At 36.7% G+C, this 17,175-nt stretch overlaps 1 protein-coding gene across 1 annotated transcript in view; it reads right to left on the bottom strand.

Annotated features, from left to right (window-relative positions):
- Positions 1 to 17,175, bottom strand: part of col6a6 (collagen, type VI, alpha 6) — a 78,346-nt gene that overhangs the window by 17,495 nt on the left and 43,676 nt on the right. The window contains exons 14-30 of the mRNA XM_031904420.1: positions 14,516 to 14,569; positions 13,599 to 13,670; positions 13,216 to 13,242; positions 11,872 to 11,916; positions 11,715 to 11,768; positions 11,386 to 11,448; positions 10,712 to 10,777; positions 8,838 to 8,891; positions 8,226 to 8,261; positions 7,751 to 7,813; positions 6,323 to 6,385; positions 4,394 to 4,456; positions 2,718 to 2,780; positions 2,208 to 2,258; positions 1,776 to 1,811; positions 1,336 to 1,398; positions 471 to 530 (exon numbers count right to left, since the gene is read on the bottom strand). Coding sequence (XP_031760280.1) covers positions 471 to 530; positions 1,336 to 1,398; positions 1,776 to 1,811; positions 2,208 to 2,258; positions 2,718 to 2,780; positions 4,394 to 4,456; positions 6,323 to 6,385; positions 7,751 to 7,813; positions 8,226 to 8,261; positions 8,838 to 8,891; positions 10,712 to 10,777; positions 11,386 to 11,448; positions 11,715 to 11,768; positions 11,872 to 11,916; positions 13,216 to 13,242; positions 13,599 to 13,670; positions 14,516 to 14,569 — 933 coding nt within the window. The remainder of the gene's footprint in view (positions 1 to 470; positions 531 to 1,335; positions 1,399 to 1,775; positions 1,812 to 2,207; positions 2,259 to 2,717; positions 2,781 to 4,393; positions 4,457 to 6,322; positions 6,386 to 7,750; positions 7,814 to 8,225; positions 8,262 to 8,837; positions 8,892 to 10,711; positions 10,778 to 11,385; positions 11,449 to 11,714; positions 11,769 to 11,871; positions 11,917 to 13,215; positions 13,243 to 13,598; positions 13,671 to 14,515; positions 14,570 to 17,175) is intronic.

Raw genomic sequence — 17,175 nt, 5'->3', positions numbered from 1 at the left:
GAAGTCTGTTAAAAGTTACTTGTGTTAAAATACGCAATAGATAGATTTCCAACAGTGTTGCAAGGCCTTGACTTGCTACAATTCAAGGCTGCACCAGAAACAATTCTAATGCATGCTACAAACTTTTGGTTTTAATCAAGAAACACAGGTGTGCCTATATAAAATTTGTGTTTTTTTTCAATTGTTTATTCAGTAATCACACAATGTGCACCCTGGGGCTATAGTGCAGGGTTGTTCCCCTTTTAACACATGCAAAATCAGGACTAAATTATTGCATGCTTTTTAACGCAAAAAAGCTTGCGATAAGTGTTATTGCACTTTAGTGAATCAGCCCCTATATCTTGGACAAGTATTCTTTGGGTCTGGTAGTTTCCATTTCCTCTTTCTGGAAAGATGGGAGGGGTTGGATTGTCCCTAAATACTAAGCAAGTTTTAAAAATCTATATGCTGACAGGATTTAAAGAATTTACCATCCGGCCTGGGTACCCGGGAATTCCTCGATTTCCAGCTTCCCCTTTAGATGAAGGACCCTAGGAACACAGACAACATATAAACAAATGACAAAATTTGATAGTTAACTATTTACAAGATCATCAATATTTTACAGATATGCTTGGGTTATACAGTATAGCCCCACTGTTCTGCTTTCCTAGAGCAGGCAGAATGTATACATGTGTTCCAGAGGAACCTTAATGGTATGATGTATATATTTCCAACAACTGGTATCAGCTTAAGTTCAATAAAACTGTAATTCCTGTTGTGTCATGTTATTTAGTACCAGAAGCAGTAAACCAGGTATTATCCATCTGTGCATAAGCCATCACATCATTGCCCAACTGTCTGGAAATGAATTCTGTGTTGCCCATCTTTCTGTCATCAGTGTGTAAAAATTATTCCTCACACCTCATTAATCTGTAGAATTACATAAGCAATGAAAACAAAATAAAAATTCCCTAACTTAAAAACAATATTAGCAAGGATCATCTAACATAGACTCCATTTTCCTTTTCTCTGTAATAAAATGATCCTAATTAAGCTGCATAAATCCTTAGGAGGCAAAACAGTCCTGTTGGGTTTATTTAATGTTTAAAATATTTTTTAGCAGACAAAGTATGGTTGTCCAAAATACAGAAAGATCCCTTATCCAGAAAACCCTGAGTCACAAGAATTCTGTATAATAGATCCTATACCTGTATTCTCAATGGCTATAGATGAGAAGGTGCATATATACAAATCAAAGGATTGGTTCATAGGCCAAATCATTTATCAAATTATCAAATGGGTGTCAAAATAATTATCTTGCAGATCTAAATGAAAATGAAAAATGATACATACCGGGTTCCCTTTGTATCCCTTTAGACCTTTTACTCCATCCATCCCAGCATCTCCTCTTGGTCCCTATAATATGCATGACATGTAGTCAGTACCAAAAATACTGTAGGCATTTATGTAGGCATTTATGACTAATTAAATAATAATTCAGTCAGTGGAGAGTGACAAATATTGGGCACCCACCAGTGATTTAGACTTTAGTTCTTCTTTAATCAGTCATAAATAGAGGTACACTGACCATTGGCCTTGGTAATTACAGTTCTATTGGTTCTTAGGTTATCAGCACTCAACCTGAGAACTAATAGAACTGTAATTATCAAAGCCAAGACCAGTGCACCTCCTTTTGAGGATCACCTATCAGCCACATCCTTTAAGCACAATAGGGTAAAGAGATGTGCATGTTGCCAGGTTGAATTATAAAGCACTGAAAGAATTTTACTTACCATAACACCTATTTCCCCTGGAAATCCTTGTTGTCCCTGCAAAATGAATATAGTAAAATCAGTCACTGAATAAACTGTTATTGTCCATATTTAGGTTGCTGCAAAATGTGAGGACTGCTACACGGTTTTTATGGGCATGCACATTAATGTCAGAGGGAAGACCAATATTGTGTTTTGAATATACTTGGTACAAATGTCCAGTGCAGAAATCTTATGATATTATTTGTGCATCAAGAAAAAAAAATCCCAGAGCACTGTGCTACTTTCAAAATGTCAGCCTTGGTATAAAATGCTTGAATTTATTATTTTTTTGTTTTTGTTTTAATGTGTAGATTTGTTTTTGATTGTTCTTGAAATGCTCCTATGCAAATGAATAACAATTGTGATATCCACTGATACAATGAATAAAGTAGTCACTCAGTATGAAGACACCTTCACTCCTTTTTTTCCTGCTTTACCATAACCAGATCTTCCATCTTCACCCTGTAGAAAGTAAGAATAAATACAGCAGCACTGTTATCTAAGAAGTATTTTCTATATACATACACACCTATGTAACAGGTTTTATAAAAAATTTAAATATATATATATATATATATATATATATATATATATATATATATATATATAAAAGGAAATTTACATAAACAAGACAAGAAAATCCAGCACAAATAGAAGCAAGCAATGCGCCAGTTGTGCCATAGTCATTTTTACTTTATTTATAGTTTAACAACTTGAGTGCCTGTACTTCACTGGGTTCCTTTTAATTAAAGGTGCCCTCCTCTTCTAGCCACTCACTATTAGACATTGAAACAAAGTAAAGCTGTAAAAGGAAAAGCTCCAAGGGTATAGTGTAGCACCCAATGCCAGGTGACACCCAGCTCCCGGCACCCCTCTGGGATTGATTCCCTCTGTTCCATGTGTATTGTAAATATTACTAACCGGCTGTCCTCTTTTTCCAGCTGTTCCAGGTTCTCCTTTTTGTCCAGGCCCTTCAGACTCTCCCTACAATAAAAAAATAAAGTGTTTGTAAAAGGGATTATTACATTTTTCAAATATGTATTTTTTTGTGGCCCAAATGGAAAGATAAACCCCAAATAGAGCCTTAAATCAGCACTGTTCAGGTTTCCACTAATAAAAAAATGCAAAGTAAACCGCAATTGAAAATAACACTATATAATACAACAATAAAAACACATGAGGAAAATAGATTACCAGTCACTTCATGACTAAAGTGCAACTATAACTCCCTTTATATTGGGCCACAAGTAAAGGTTTTTGAGTATTGTACTGTATATAGCCTGAGCACTGCTCTAAATAGGGATTTTTCAGGCACTTGTTGGAATATGAGCAGTGCATCTAGTCACCCTTTTTTATCATTATATTTCCAGCTATATATTCATTAATGTAAGAAGTATCCTTCACCTATAAAACCTGTATTCCATTTGGTATCACTCTAAAGTCACTCTGTGTATTTGAACACAATGATGCTTTTTGCCAGTGATCTGTTATGTTTGTAATTACTGCTTTGAAGATACAAAAAGGATTTGGTGATGCAGTTTTTCAAATAGATACAGCTCATGAAGAAGCATACATATCATGCCATATAACCTAGTCAGAACATTGCCATGGTTGCTATGACCAGTTAAATCAGTATTGGTTGGAATCAGGACAACACTCTATTTGTACCATCTAATAATATGAATTTATAATTTGCCATTGTACAAACTTTTTGAATTTTACATCTTTGCATTATGGGTATTAAAAAAAGCACATATAGTGCAGTAGTGAGCCCTAAAGGTATAAACTAGAAGCCTAGGAGTCTAGAAGCTAATGTAACACCCACTTAACTTCACAAGAACTTTGTTCGATTTCCTGTGCTGTAGGCAAACTACTTTAAAATAACAGACAGAGGGACATATCTGCAATAGTGCAGTCACCATTAAGAACAAATTAGACATTTTCTTTTATTGGCGAGTTATGGATTCCTGCAGTGGAGCAAATTTCTAATGGGTTATTATTAACTTAAAGAGGACCTTAAATTTTTTATAACTAAAGGCTTACAAGCCCCAGGGCAAAATTTTTGTTGAGCCTTACCCAGCTCATTCTTTAGCAGGCTTTCTGGGCAGTGACATGGGTTTGCCAGTGGGCTGCACTAGGGGATCCATGCCCTGGTGGAGTGGCACCCTGTGCTCCCACAGTAGTTTTGCCATTGCCGCTACTCTGATATTGAAATGTTCTGTGTGACATTTCTTGCAGGTTACTTAATCACTACAGACTATAAAGTGCAAAGTGCAGACATAGATAGTATTATTGCAATGATTTATATAATTCATAATATAATTCCATTAAATTTAATTTCAGTAAATTAATAGTTCATTGAAGGATGATACAGAGCAGCAAGTTTAAAACTTCATAGACTTAATAGGGCATAAATTCATGCCGCTACTTCCAGTGAGGTGGGTACCTAAAATATAATATTGAAATACGGTGTTCTCACCTTCTCAGTTTCCCAGTTCTTAAGCAGTAAGCAGCTATTTCCTGTAGCATCACTCTGTTATTACATGCTAATGGAGATCCAACCTTTAAAAAGGGAATACAATTATATTTACTTTTACCTTTCTCCCCAATGGTCCAGGTTTCCCTGGACTCCCTGTAGAACCTTCAATACCAGGTGGTCCCTAGAATGAGAAGATAATTTACAAAGAAACATTTCATAGCTTTAATAACATTATTAATTGCAAAATTTTGTTACATTGTGTGATGCATTCATTTTAAGAGAACAGATATCCATAATAAAACAGCATTGACATTTTTAGTTTTTACAGCACTCAGTCCCTGCCCATCCTGATCTCCAACGCTCAGGCCTCTACACTTAACCTACAGCGATCATGCCAGGCTGGTGGGGGCAGTGAAAATACCTTACTGGCTGTGGAGATAATATTTACACTAAGGGGCTGATTTACTAAGACACGAATTCCGACCGAATTGGAAAAATTCAGATTGGAAAACGAACATTTTGCGACTTTTTCGTATTTTTGGCGATTTTTTCGGCACCTTTACGACTTTTCGGAAATTATCGCGACTTTTTCGTTACCAATATGATTTGCGCGAAAAAACGCGAGTTTTTCGTAGCCATTCCGAAAGTTGCGATTTTTTCGTAGCGTTAAAACTTAAAAGGCGCGACGTTTCGCGCAAGTTTTAACACTACGAAAAAATCGCAACTTTTTGCGCAAGTTTTAACGCTACGAAAAAATCGCAACTTTCGGAATGGCTACGAAAAACTCGCATTTTTTCGCAAAAATCGTATTGGTAACGAAAAAGTTGCGATAATTTTCCGAAAAAATCGCAAAATACCGATCATTACGAAAAAAAACGCAATCGGACGCATTTGGCCCGTTCGTGGGTTAGTAAATGTGCCCCTAAAAGGCAGATTTATCAAAATGTGAGTTTAGAGCTTAATACATAAAAACATTCTGTTTATTCTTATGGGATTTTTAAATGCAGATTTTTCAGATGGTGATTTCTAACTTTCACCCATTAATAAATACGCTTCTAAAAATCCCATAGGAATGAATAAAATGTGGGTGAGTTTTTATATATTAAGTTCTAAACCCACATTTTGATAAATCTGCCCCTAAGTCTTCAATCTTATCTGACAATCTACCGTAATTATTTGGTCAAAGTGAGAATTGATTCAGTTTAGCCTGCCCATGCTACACAAAGACAAAGCTGTGGACTATTCTATCCGTTCAACATATGATGAAACTGAGGTGATCTTAGGAGGTTAACTTCAGGTTAACTTTTAGTATTGCATAGAATGGCCTATTCTTAGCAATTTTTTAATTAGTCTTCATTTTTTTAAAAATTATTTTTTTATTGTTTTATTTATTTGCCTTCCGCTTCACTGACCCCAGCAGCTAAAAAACGTGTCTGTAAGGCTATAGTTTTATTCTTACATGTTATTGCTTATCGTTCTCTTTAGGCCCTTCTCTATTCATATTTCTGTCTCTTTCATACCACTGCCTGGTTGCTATGTTAGTTTGGAGTGTAGCAACCAGATGTCCACTAAAATTCCAAACTGAAGAGCCGCTGAACGAAAACTAAGTAATTAAAAAACAGCAAATAAAAAAATAAACACCAATTGCAAATTGTTTCAGAATATCACTCTCTATGTCATAGTAAAAGTTAATTTAAAGGTGAACTACCTCTTTAAAATATCCCACTAACCTATCTTGTGGTTGCTATAAGTTAAATGATGGGTGCAAAAGTTTCTAATATTTCTTTTTAACGCCCCAACAGTTTAATATAGTAAATAAACTTGTAAATAAATACAGAACATGCAGTGATTTCTCTAGGAAAATTATTAAAAACACAGAATTATTTGCTCTATTGGAATATGTTCTCTATTGGAGATGGTCTTCCCATTATTTGGAGCTTACTGGATATTGGATTTGTAATTGTCTATTAAGCTATAACTGCAGTCTTTTAAAAAATATAATTACTTTTTCATTGTATATCTATTGAATGTTCTTATGGTCACTTACTCGATTTCCTTGGGATCCACTAAGTCCTTTTTCACCTTTTAATCCACTGCTCCCAATGTCTCCCTGTTGGAACATTACAAATAAAATGCATTTTGAGTTACTGGTGAATTTGTTTAAAGGTGACCAGTCACCCAGACATAAAAAACTGTATAATAAAAGTCCTTTCTGTATTAAACATAAAACCCCAACTCTTTTTTTTATTAAAGCCTTCATTACTGTTATAAAGGGATATTATCATCTCAGTTGTCAATCATATATTGTCTGTCCAGCCCTTTGCTTCAGGTATACAGGTGGGGCAGGAAGTTACTTTCACTTTCCATTCAGCACTTCCAAGATATCATTGCACTCCTCACATTCCCCATCCCTGCTCGCAGTCTATGATAGGTAATGATAGGTATCTAGGACAGAAACCCACTATATTTTTCACACCAACTGTGGTATTCAGATATACTCAGTAAAATGTTTGTATTAAGAGGTGTTTATCATAATACTGCCTATAGGTTAGGGGTATTTTCCCCCTCAGCATAAGGCCCCAAGAGGTGGATTGTTAGCCTGCGCGTGGGCCTTACCCTTATGGGACAATAACAAATGGCATGTGAAAAAAATGTTTAAAATCTTTAATAAGATCTTTAAAAGTGCATATCACAAATAGTGATAATATAGAGTTTCTCCATAGTTAACATCCAAAATCTTCCATTTTTCCTCAATGTCCAATGTGCATACTCCCAATGTGTGCAGCACAAGCGTGTATATATTTATTATTTTTCATTTTCCTTATTTTTCCCCGATATACTCAATTTTGGAACTCTGAAGTAGCACATTTCTTAGATTTAGAGAATTCTTGGAGGTTGAAGAGAGGTTGGTTTGGGACTCAAGTTTTAATTATTTTTATACTGTTTATCAACCAAGTTTCCCTTCTTTGGACTCTCTCTAAATCAATAATATCCCATAGAAGCACTGGAGACTAGAGCACAAGACCATGTATTTGACTGAGCTCCAACGACCAGGAGTCACCATGTTTTTGACTCTCTGCCCCCTTTCCCTCGGCTGCCCTTCATTTTGCAGAGATACATTTAAGAAGGACAGGCTTGGGATGCATGTAGGCATAATATGCAAGGCAGAGGTATTCCCCATCCCAAATGCATGTGGCTTTCTGAATAGGCACTAAGGGGATTTCTGCATTCCTTAGTTCTGGGTCATTAATAAATAAAGCCCATACTGCTTCTAGCTTATACAGCAAATGTTTTTTAAAAAAAGCTGCTGTGCTATATAAAGTTTATATATATAAAATATTTTCCTTGTATTCAGAAAGACGGCGGAGCAGAATCAGCTTCCCTGTATATAGACTGGAGAAATGCTGTGCTGTATGATATGTTTAATTAACATCAAATCTTTCTATCGCATTAACCATCAGAAATATCAGTTTACCTGAGGTCCTCGCTCTCCCTGATCCCCAGCATAGCCAGTCTCACCAGGCTCTCCCTTTATTCCCTATAAAAACAAGGTGTAATAAACTCATGTATATATTATAATGTAATTGTTTAAACTAGTGTCATGTATACAGTAGAGATAAAATGATGATCACTTGAATTCACAAAGAAGAAACTTTCATCATTCACTTTTCTAAAAATGTTATTTTGTACAAGGTTACTTTGTCTTATCTTTCCGCTCTTAAGTATTGGGTTGTTGCAATGCTGTACTTGCACCTTCAGTGCCTTATGCTGCCTTGCTTAGTAGGTATATAGCTATAGTGCAAGAAGGCAGCTTTATTAGACAACATGCTAAATATGTAGTCATGATTGAATTTCTTTGCCAGGCATGGATTTTTCATCACTATAAATGTGTAAGTAGCACTATATAAAAACATATATATATGTTTATTTATTACTGACACAAAGCATACCTTTGGGCCTGGAACGCCTCTTCTACCTTGTAAACTCTATAACAAGTGAAATTTGTAACAATTAATGGACAACTCTACAAAGCAAAAAAGTTATCATTGGTTTTCTTATGACTTTTTCATTCAATTTCTTAACTTCAGCAATAAATTCCTTTTAGAGGGTATAAGTAGCACTGATATTCATTTGTGTCTGGAAGCAGTACAAGTAAGGTGAAGGTTGACAATAGGTGGTTAAACAGTGTGAGGGGGGGATGTCATGTTAAAAAGTGGAGAGGATTGAAGTGTCTGCTGATCCTTATATTATGAAATGAGCAAAAAGTAATTTAACATTTTTTTCTAAAAGTCAGTCTGAATTAAGGATCACTTTTTTAAATAGCCTAGTCCCGTAAGATGTACAGATGAGGTAAGGATTGATTTGTATTAAGAAATAATGTATGATTCATTTTGTGGCAACCAGTATGCAAATTACAGGTTGATTTGCAAACCACTACATTCTTCAATCATTGCATTAGTTTAATTTTTTTTCTTTTATACTATTTCCCATAACAGAGTTACTATGTTTTGGTTATGTACTGTAGGTTTTAACCTCACGATGCATAGTAAATAACGTCTTACCCCTGTTCCTCTGCTTCCAGGAGGTCCCGGTGGACCCTGACGCCCAGCTTCACCCTGCAAGATATTTTTTAAATAGTTTGAGATATATAACTGACAACTGGTAATCGTGGACAGCAACTTTGTATAGGGGATAGATAGTACTTGAAGTATCAAGTACTATCTACTGTTTTCTTACTACTTTTTCTTACTACTTGGTCATTCTACCAAGATATAATTAATCCTTACTGGAGGCAAAACAACTTTACTTAAACATTTCTTATCCATTTAACCCCAGGTCCCAAGCATTCTGCATAACAAATCCCACACCTATATATATGTTTAGTCAGTGTATGTAGATGTGCACCAGTGCAGCCACTGGAAATAACAGATTTATCAATATTAAATCAGCTTATTTGAGGTGCAAATACGTTGTATGTACTATTTATTATTGTTAGTATACATAGTCTATGTGCATTATGTAAGGTACTTAAAGGAGAAGGAAAGGCAAAGTCACTTGGGGGTGCCAAAATGTTAGGCACCCCCAAGTGACTTTAACCGCTTACCTTGTACCCCAGGCTGGTGCCCCTGTATGGCGAGAACAGCGCCAGCCCGGGGTACCTGCAGCGATCGCTTCCTCCTTCCTTTTTCACTGCGCGCACATGCGCAGTAGAGTGAAAACTTAATAACTTTAACAGAGAAGTCGGCTTTTTCACTCTACTGCCCATGCGCCGGAGTCACAGCGGAAGGAGGAAGCGCATCGCCCCAGGTACCCCGGGCTGGTGCGGTTTTCTCCTAACAGGGGCACCAGCCCGGGGTACAAGGTAAGCGATTCAAGTCACTTGGGGGTGCTTAACATTTTAGCACCCCCAAGTGACTTAGCCTTTCCTTCCCCTTTAAAAATACATTTTAACGACTACAGTCAAAAACAATGCACATAACTTGTATATCTCCTACCCTCCTGTTTTATACCAAATTCCTACTTATAGTCTCAAATTACAACATGGCTTATATGACTTGCTCACACTAGAAAAGGGGATGAGCTACATAAGACAAAATCCCCCTTTGTGGGATGCAGGCCATTGACTTTTTTTGAGGAATGGTTTTTAGGAGTGGTTTACATCAGCCTGCCCATATGTGCCATCTAAAAGAAATGTGCATGACTTCACCCAGCTCCAGGGTTTTATGGGCTTCTGCAGCCATAAATGTACATATTAATTATCATCACAGGAACAACCAAAAACATTCTGCAGCAGAACACTCTGTGACCAGATTCTCTGCCTTTTTAATACTGGGTCAGACTCAAATCAACAAGAAAATGTTATTTTATGGTTTATCACATCAAAAATATATGGGTGAGTTTCAATTTGATTCAATTTAAGGAGAACTTTTCTCATAATATAGTTCCAGTTTTTCCAATAGACTTTATTAGAGTTTTCATGTGATAAACTGGCTCCTGACGGGCCTGCTCAATCGAGATCTGGCCTAAAATTGGCCAGATCTCGATTGGACAGGCTTGATTTTCCATCGGATCAGGGACCTCATTGGCTCATTGATGCGCTCCTTGCCTGCCTGCTGGTTAAATTGTATCGTTTGGCCCTAGGGCAAAACAATTGAATTATCCCGACATTGCCCCTTTGGTGGGCATATCGGGAGAAGGTCCACTCATTTGGCGACCTCACCAAACAAGCGGATCTTACAATGTATGGCCACCCTACAGCCAAACAATTGAATTAGCCTGAGAAGATTACTAAGCAAACTAGGTACTCCCAGGTAGCAAAGTTGCTCCCATTACCTGTCTATTAGTATAACTGTTAAATATTTATTATTATTTTTAAAGTAGAATTCTCCTCATAACACAGTGGCAAATAATATTTAGCCAGTTGGCAGATTTTCACCTCTTGTCCTGGATCTCCTTTCAAACCGGGGGGACCAGGGATAGAGCTACTAGTTCCAGGTTGACCCTGTAAAAAAAGTTTCAAAAATCACTATTACGGAAGATAACTTGAAACTTTTATTGAACAAGTGCTTCAGGGAAGGAAGCACAGGATCTCCTAAAGTTTTCATTTACATGGAATACCCTAGAGATTGATCCTTACCCACTAGAATTTAAAGCACAGCCAGGACAGTATACTGATAGAATTCCCAACTGCAGAGCGGTTTCACCTTTATTGATGCTCATCAGGTTCCCAATCCCCATATGCAGAGCCAGGAAAGTGGATCCATAGAAAAGCCCTTTGTTGAGGAGTTATGTGTAAAACTGTATTTTTTTCCCGTGTTTTTAAACTGTGTAAACTGTGTTTTTGTGTTTTTTAACTGTTTTACTTGAAGCAAAATGATTGGGTTTAATTGTAGGTTGTTTGAGTGCTGGTATGTTCTGACATATTTTATCTGTTGCCTAGACCAACTACTTCATTATTACTGATACACAGCAAACAATTTCAGATCCTTGTTACAAGCACATTGAGCAGGCTGTTTGCTGTCACATAGCGGTTTCCCCACACAATGTAATGAAAAATGAAATACAGTGAAAACAGATTATCACATTAGGGTAATACAATAAAATACTTACTGGAGCTCCTCGAAAGCCTTCATTTCCTTCGTCTCCTTTAATTCCTCGTGAACCAGGACTACCCTGTTAATAAGATATCTTCATTTTATTTCCAGTAGGTAATAAAAAATAATATATAAAATCCAGGTATTTAAATTAACGTGTGTTTTTGGCACAGTTATACATTTTCAAGAGATCAATATCTATGCATAAAGATGGTGCATAGACAGATACATTAATTGAACTATACACATGGTTTTGCCAACTGAGATCCAATCACCCCTATTATTCATCAGTAGAAGCTTCTTGTGTACAATTTAAAATATTTTTGAATGGTAAAAAGATTTTACTGCTTGTCCGGGTACTCCTTTTTCTCCTTTTGTCCCAGGAAGGCCAGTGTTCCCCTAAAATGTTGAAAAGACATGGAAATATATCAGCAATGATTAAGATAATGAATACTGAATGTATACAATGAGTAGGAGATACTGGTTTTATGGTATATGGTACCTGTTCTCCTGGCAATCCTTCAAGTCCAGGCTCACCATCATCACTCTAAAATCAAAAATAATAGCAGTTCAAAGTGTGCTTAAACAAGTAACTAAACAATAACATTTCATACTTTTTCACTGGAATGGTTTAAAATACAAGAACACATACTCTGTTGTTGGGTCTGAAACAAAAAGGGTGACCCTAATCCTTTTCCAAAAGGGCCAGTTGCACCCCTGGGTCAGAAACACCTACACATATCCAGTTAGTTGTTTGCTCTTTAAACAAGTATAATCCAGTTTATTTTACTACTACTATAAATGTAGCAAAATAGCATTTTCTTTAATGATTAGATGCATAGAAGTTTGTTTGTGAAATAAGAACACAAGGCCTTTAAGGGCTCTGGCACATGGGGGAGATTAGTCGCCTGCGATAAAACTCCCTGTTCGCGGGCGACTAATCTCCCCGAGTTGCCTACCCCTGCCATCCCACCGGCGAACTTGTAAGTCGCCGGCGGGATGGCAGACGCGGCGGCGCGATTTCGCGCAAATCGCCGAAAAAGACTCGCGAGTCTTTTTCGGCGATTCCCTGAAATTGCCCCGCCGTGTCTGCCATCCCGCCGGCGACTTACATGTTCGCCGGTGGGATGGCAGGGGTAGGCAACTCGGGGAGATTAGTCGCCCGCGAACAGGGAGTTTTATCGCGGGCGACTAATCTCCCCCGTGTGCCAGAGCCCTAAGGGCTACTTCTAAATGCCATATTTAAATCTCCCAGAGAGTTATCTACCCTAAAAATAGCTTTCTGACCCCAGCATGTTAACAAACCGCCTGTAAAACAGACATAGGTGATACTTTATACATTATAATAGCAGGCATTATTCTTGTGTGACAATAAAAAAGTAACAGGGATAAGGAAGGGCATAAGGGGACAGCAAATAAAAATGGTTAGTCACAAAGGCTACAGGAAATGAAAGAGCAGACCGGAAAAAAAAAAAACAGAAAAGACAGGCATAAAATTAAGAAGAGACCAGGAAAAACCACAAATTGTAAATAAATTACTATCCTCATAGGATATGTTAAGCAAAGCGAGAGACAAAGAGAGAACTGGATTAATAACTAGTACTACATACTCATAAAATATTTGTACAGTGCTGAGTAAATATCTGATTGCTGTCAGGATCCCACACAGAAAGAGGGTTTATTTGAGAGCGGTGTTGTTCCAGGGATAGTTGCTCTCTGCCCAATTCCTAGTGCAGCAAGAGGCATAGAAGGAAGGAGTATACACTATGCTAAGAGCTTTTTGATTCAGTACAATTAATTATGGTGTTAAAACATGGAAAACATAAACTGATGCAACAGTACATACTTTGCTTCCTGCATATCCTCTGTTTCCCTAAAACAAAAGGAAAAAGCCATATTAGTACATGTGCACAGGCAAAAGGCCACATGGGCTCAGACATAGGGTGGCAGAAGGATGATGATAATTTTTTATGCTTTAATTTAAATTGTTATTACTAGAAGTTGACAAATGAGTTGAAAGGGTTAATAAATTATTTCTGCCCATATTGTATTTATGGTCAGTAGCTTTTGGACCATGGGACCCAATACCATAAAGGGGACAGTATACAAGATTTACCTATGGTGGCATAAAGTATAAAATCTGGTCCTGTGTGTGCAGTTCTTGAGAAATACTGTATATGAAATGACTGCTATAACATGATATTTAGAAAGAAAGGACATAAATACTACCTTGCGTCCTCTGGCTCCATCGCATCCCTTGATTCCTTGCTCACCAGTTGGACCAAGTAATCCTCTTTCACCCTAATAAAAATAAGGTTTATTGCTGCATTTAATGTTAAAATTTTGATAGCTACAACTTCCACAATGTCTAGAAAAAGTGTTTATACCAAACTCGCTAACAGGACTAAACGGGGCTTGCCAGGGACCAAATCTCTTCCTAATCAGTCTTTAGATTGAGCACCCAGCCACTGCTCTGCTCCCTACCCCATGGCATCTTGCTCCAGCGATTGAGAACCACTGCCCTTCTGTATGCTTATAATACATTTGTAAATACATATTTCATAGTCTGTGTCTGTATGTCTTTTAGACATATTCAGTTCCATGAGAAAATGTTACTTAATGGTTTAATACATAAAAACTTATGGTCAAAATTCAATTTTAGTAGTTTTTCCCATATACTTCAGAGTTTTCATGTAAAACACAGTGAGATGCTTTTTTCTTAATTAATTGCATCTGGCTCTGTGGGAAAATCTGAAATCTGGAACTGAATAAGGCAATACAATTTTCTCATCAAATTGCATCAGTCACATAGTGAGGAAAGTGTAATCTTACATAGCTATTTAATTATTTGTAGATTAAATTTTGCTTTCAACTTTTAAAAGCTATCCCAGTTAGATTCAGGATGGGGTTTTAGTAGCCTGATTAATTGCCTTTCGAATGTTTGGGCGACAATAACATTAGGGATGCTTGCTGTATATCTTCTTTTCATATTAGACACATATTTGCAAATAACATGGCTGGCCAATGGAATGTTCTACCCTGCATAGGAATCATTAATTATAGAAGATATTTACATTAGAAAGTTCTTATTCTTCATAGGCTACAATCTTCTTAATGAAAAAAATGAAGATTTATTTGCAACTCACACTTTCACCATCATCTCCTCTGTGTCCTTGCTGTCCTTTAGCCCCATTTCTTCCCTAAATGATGAATATAAATACGGTAGCTGAGTCTTTATGCATTATTGAAACATATTTCCAGCAAAGCAGCAGAGATTAAAACTGTAAAATATTAATTATTTTTGGGCTTGAAGCTAAGGGAAAGAACAACTATATGCCCTGTTCTTAGTGAAATGCCATAATGTTAACTGTCAATGTACTCAGGGTCCTGTGAGTTAGAAATCATAGAGCTCTTTTTAACCTTAAAGGACATGTAAATCCTACATTTGCCTACAATGTATATCAGATGGGCACGTTTCCCCCACCCAAATGGCACCATTTGTACTGCATATATCCCCTCCGCTTGCCAGCGCCATCACATTTTACTGAAGCAAATAGCAGCTTTCACCCCGTGGCCATTTTTCCTCTGATACATAATCAGATACATTTAAATCTGCAAACAGTATACAGGTGTTGGACCCCTTATCCGGAAACCCATTATCCAGAAAGTTCCGAATTACGGAAAGTCCATCTCCCATAGACTCCATTTTAACCAAATATTTCACATTTTTAAAAATGATTTCCTTTTTCTCTGTAATAATAAAACAGTACCTTGTACTTGATCCCAACTAAGTTATAATTAATCTTATTGGAGGCAAAACAATCCTATTGGGTTTAATTACTGTTTAAATAATGTTTTTAGCAGACTTTAGGTAGGAAATCCGAATTACGGAAAGAAACCTTATCCGGAAAACCCCAGGTCCTGAGCATTCTGGATAAAGGATCCCATACCTGTACACACACAAAGACCCTTATTCAACATACATTTCATCAAGAATACAGGCTCAAACACTGCACTGTAATGGTAAAGCTGAGCTGAGCTGCTAGACTGGGGGGGCGTGTTTAGTAATCAGAGCTTAAAACAATTGAGCATGTCTGGCAAACCAGAAATCAAAGCCGAGGGGGGGGGCGAGTGGGTTACAGGAGGAGAAGGAAAAGTGATTAAGGGGATGCTGCAGCCTTACTATTAACCTCTGGACAATAAGTGTGGCAGGTACTGAAAGATTTCAAAGAGGCTGTTCAATGATTAATTTTTGTGTGTGGGGTTTACATGTCCTTTAAAGGAATATGTTTATATTTTTATGTTGTGCTTTTGAAAAATGGATTTCAATGAAAGATTCTGCTAAAGATGCTCTAGTAACTTTAACTTTGAAAAAACATGTTTTCTCATCATAATATTTCTTTAACATTTAAGTACTGTATATTGTAACACAATAATATACATGGGTAGATTTACCATAAACCTTCTGCAGGGCGTTGCAGTCCCCAATGATAAAACAACAAAACCCCAATGATGATTCAATCAATAGTAGTCATTATAAATCTTACTAAGGTAGACATTGAGGCATGTGCGCCTATATTTAAGCCTAACATTACCCAGACATCAGTTCCGCTTATTAGCAGTGATGCTGCAGAACTCTATTTGATGCAGAAATATCTGTTTTACAGTCCATACAAGCTCATGTTTATGGCTCAAATTTGCAGTTTTGATGAACTTGTTAAAGTTCCTGGAACATGTGGCAAACTTGCCCAGAATGTTGTCTTGCACAACAAAGTTCACTTCATCAAATGAAGTGCTACATTATTATTATGTACAATAAATACTGTCGGGTTTGTATAACTTCCCATGGTGATTGGAAGGGCTTTGCAGATTGTGTGATGTAGCAAGGGAGTCGCCTGGGGGAGTTGTGCAATGTGACATGTTCCTGGGAAGGTTCTGCAATATAATACTGGCACACTACTTGCGCAGGAGTGGGCTTGATAGAGGAATGGTACCTGTACTCCCAAAGCACATTTGGAATACTTTTGACATATTCCTATATGGTTTTACTGATCAACTCTCAAACAAGTTTAATGGTATATCTGTAACAGGCACAATCCTAAGGGATGGAGTTTATATAGGGAATAATATACCCCTATTGTAAAATATTAGAATATTATAATTCGCCAAGTTCCATGACCATATAAACGCAGGCCACACAACTCCATATATTTTATAGCATTTTTTGTAATACACAAGTTTCACTGAGCCAAGTTATCAAATTCCATTGCTAAGCATTGATTATAACTGATGACATCACCATTTATAAAGGTAGAATCTATTCATCATGTGTGTTATAAAATAATAAATATGACAAAAGGGGGATTATTAAGCTGAATTATTTTTCTTATGATTCATTACTATAAAGTTGTGCACTTCAAAATCTACAGTGGCACCAAAAATGCAACCCGCCTCACTGCACAATTCCAAATTTTTAATTGCATTTTTTTATTGTAAATACTTTATTGCTCACTTTTATTATATTTAATATTTGTATTTTTTTTTTTTGTCTATGTAAAGTTGGAAGGAACACGAGTGAAAAAAAATTTCATTACGGTAATGATGCGTCATTGTTATTTGTATATGACAATAAAACTTGAAATTCTTGAAATTGACCCCTTGTTAGGGAAATGGTTCTTCTAATGCTCAGGGAAAATAGTTTTTACTTTTAATAACATATTCAGGCTTGTTAGGTGGCTCAATTCTCTTAAACTTTTATAACCTAATAAGGTAGCTGCAGTCATGATGTAGGTGCAAATGTTACTGT

The sequence above is a fragment of the Xenopus tropicalis genome, chromosome 6, assembly GCF_000004195.4.
Source record: "Xenopus tropicalis strain Nigerian chromosome 6, UCB_Xtro_10.0, whole genome shotgun sequence".
Lineage (NCBI taxonomy): Eukaryota > Metazoa > Chordata > Amphibia > Anura > Pipidae > Xenopus > Xenopus tropicalis.
This window is presented reverse-complemented; position numbering and strand designations above follow the sequence as displayed.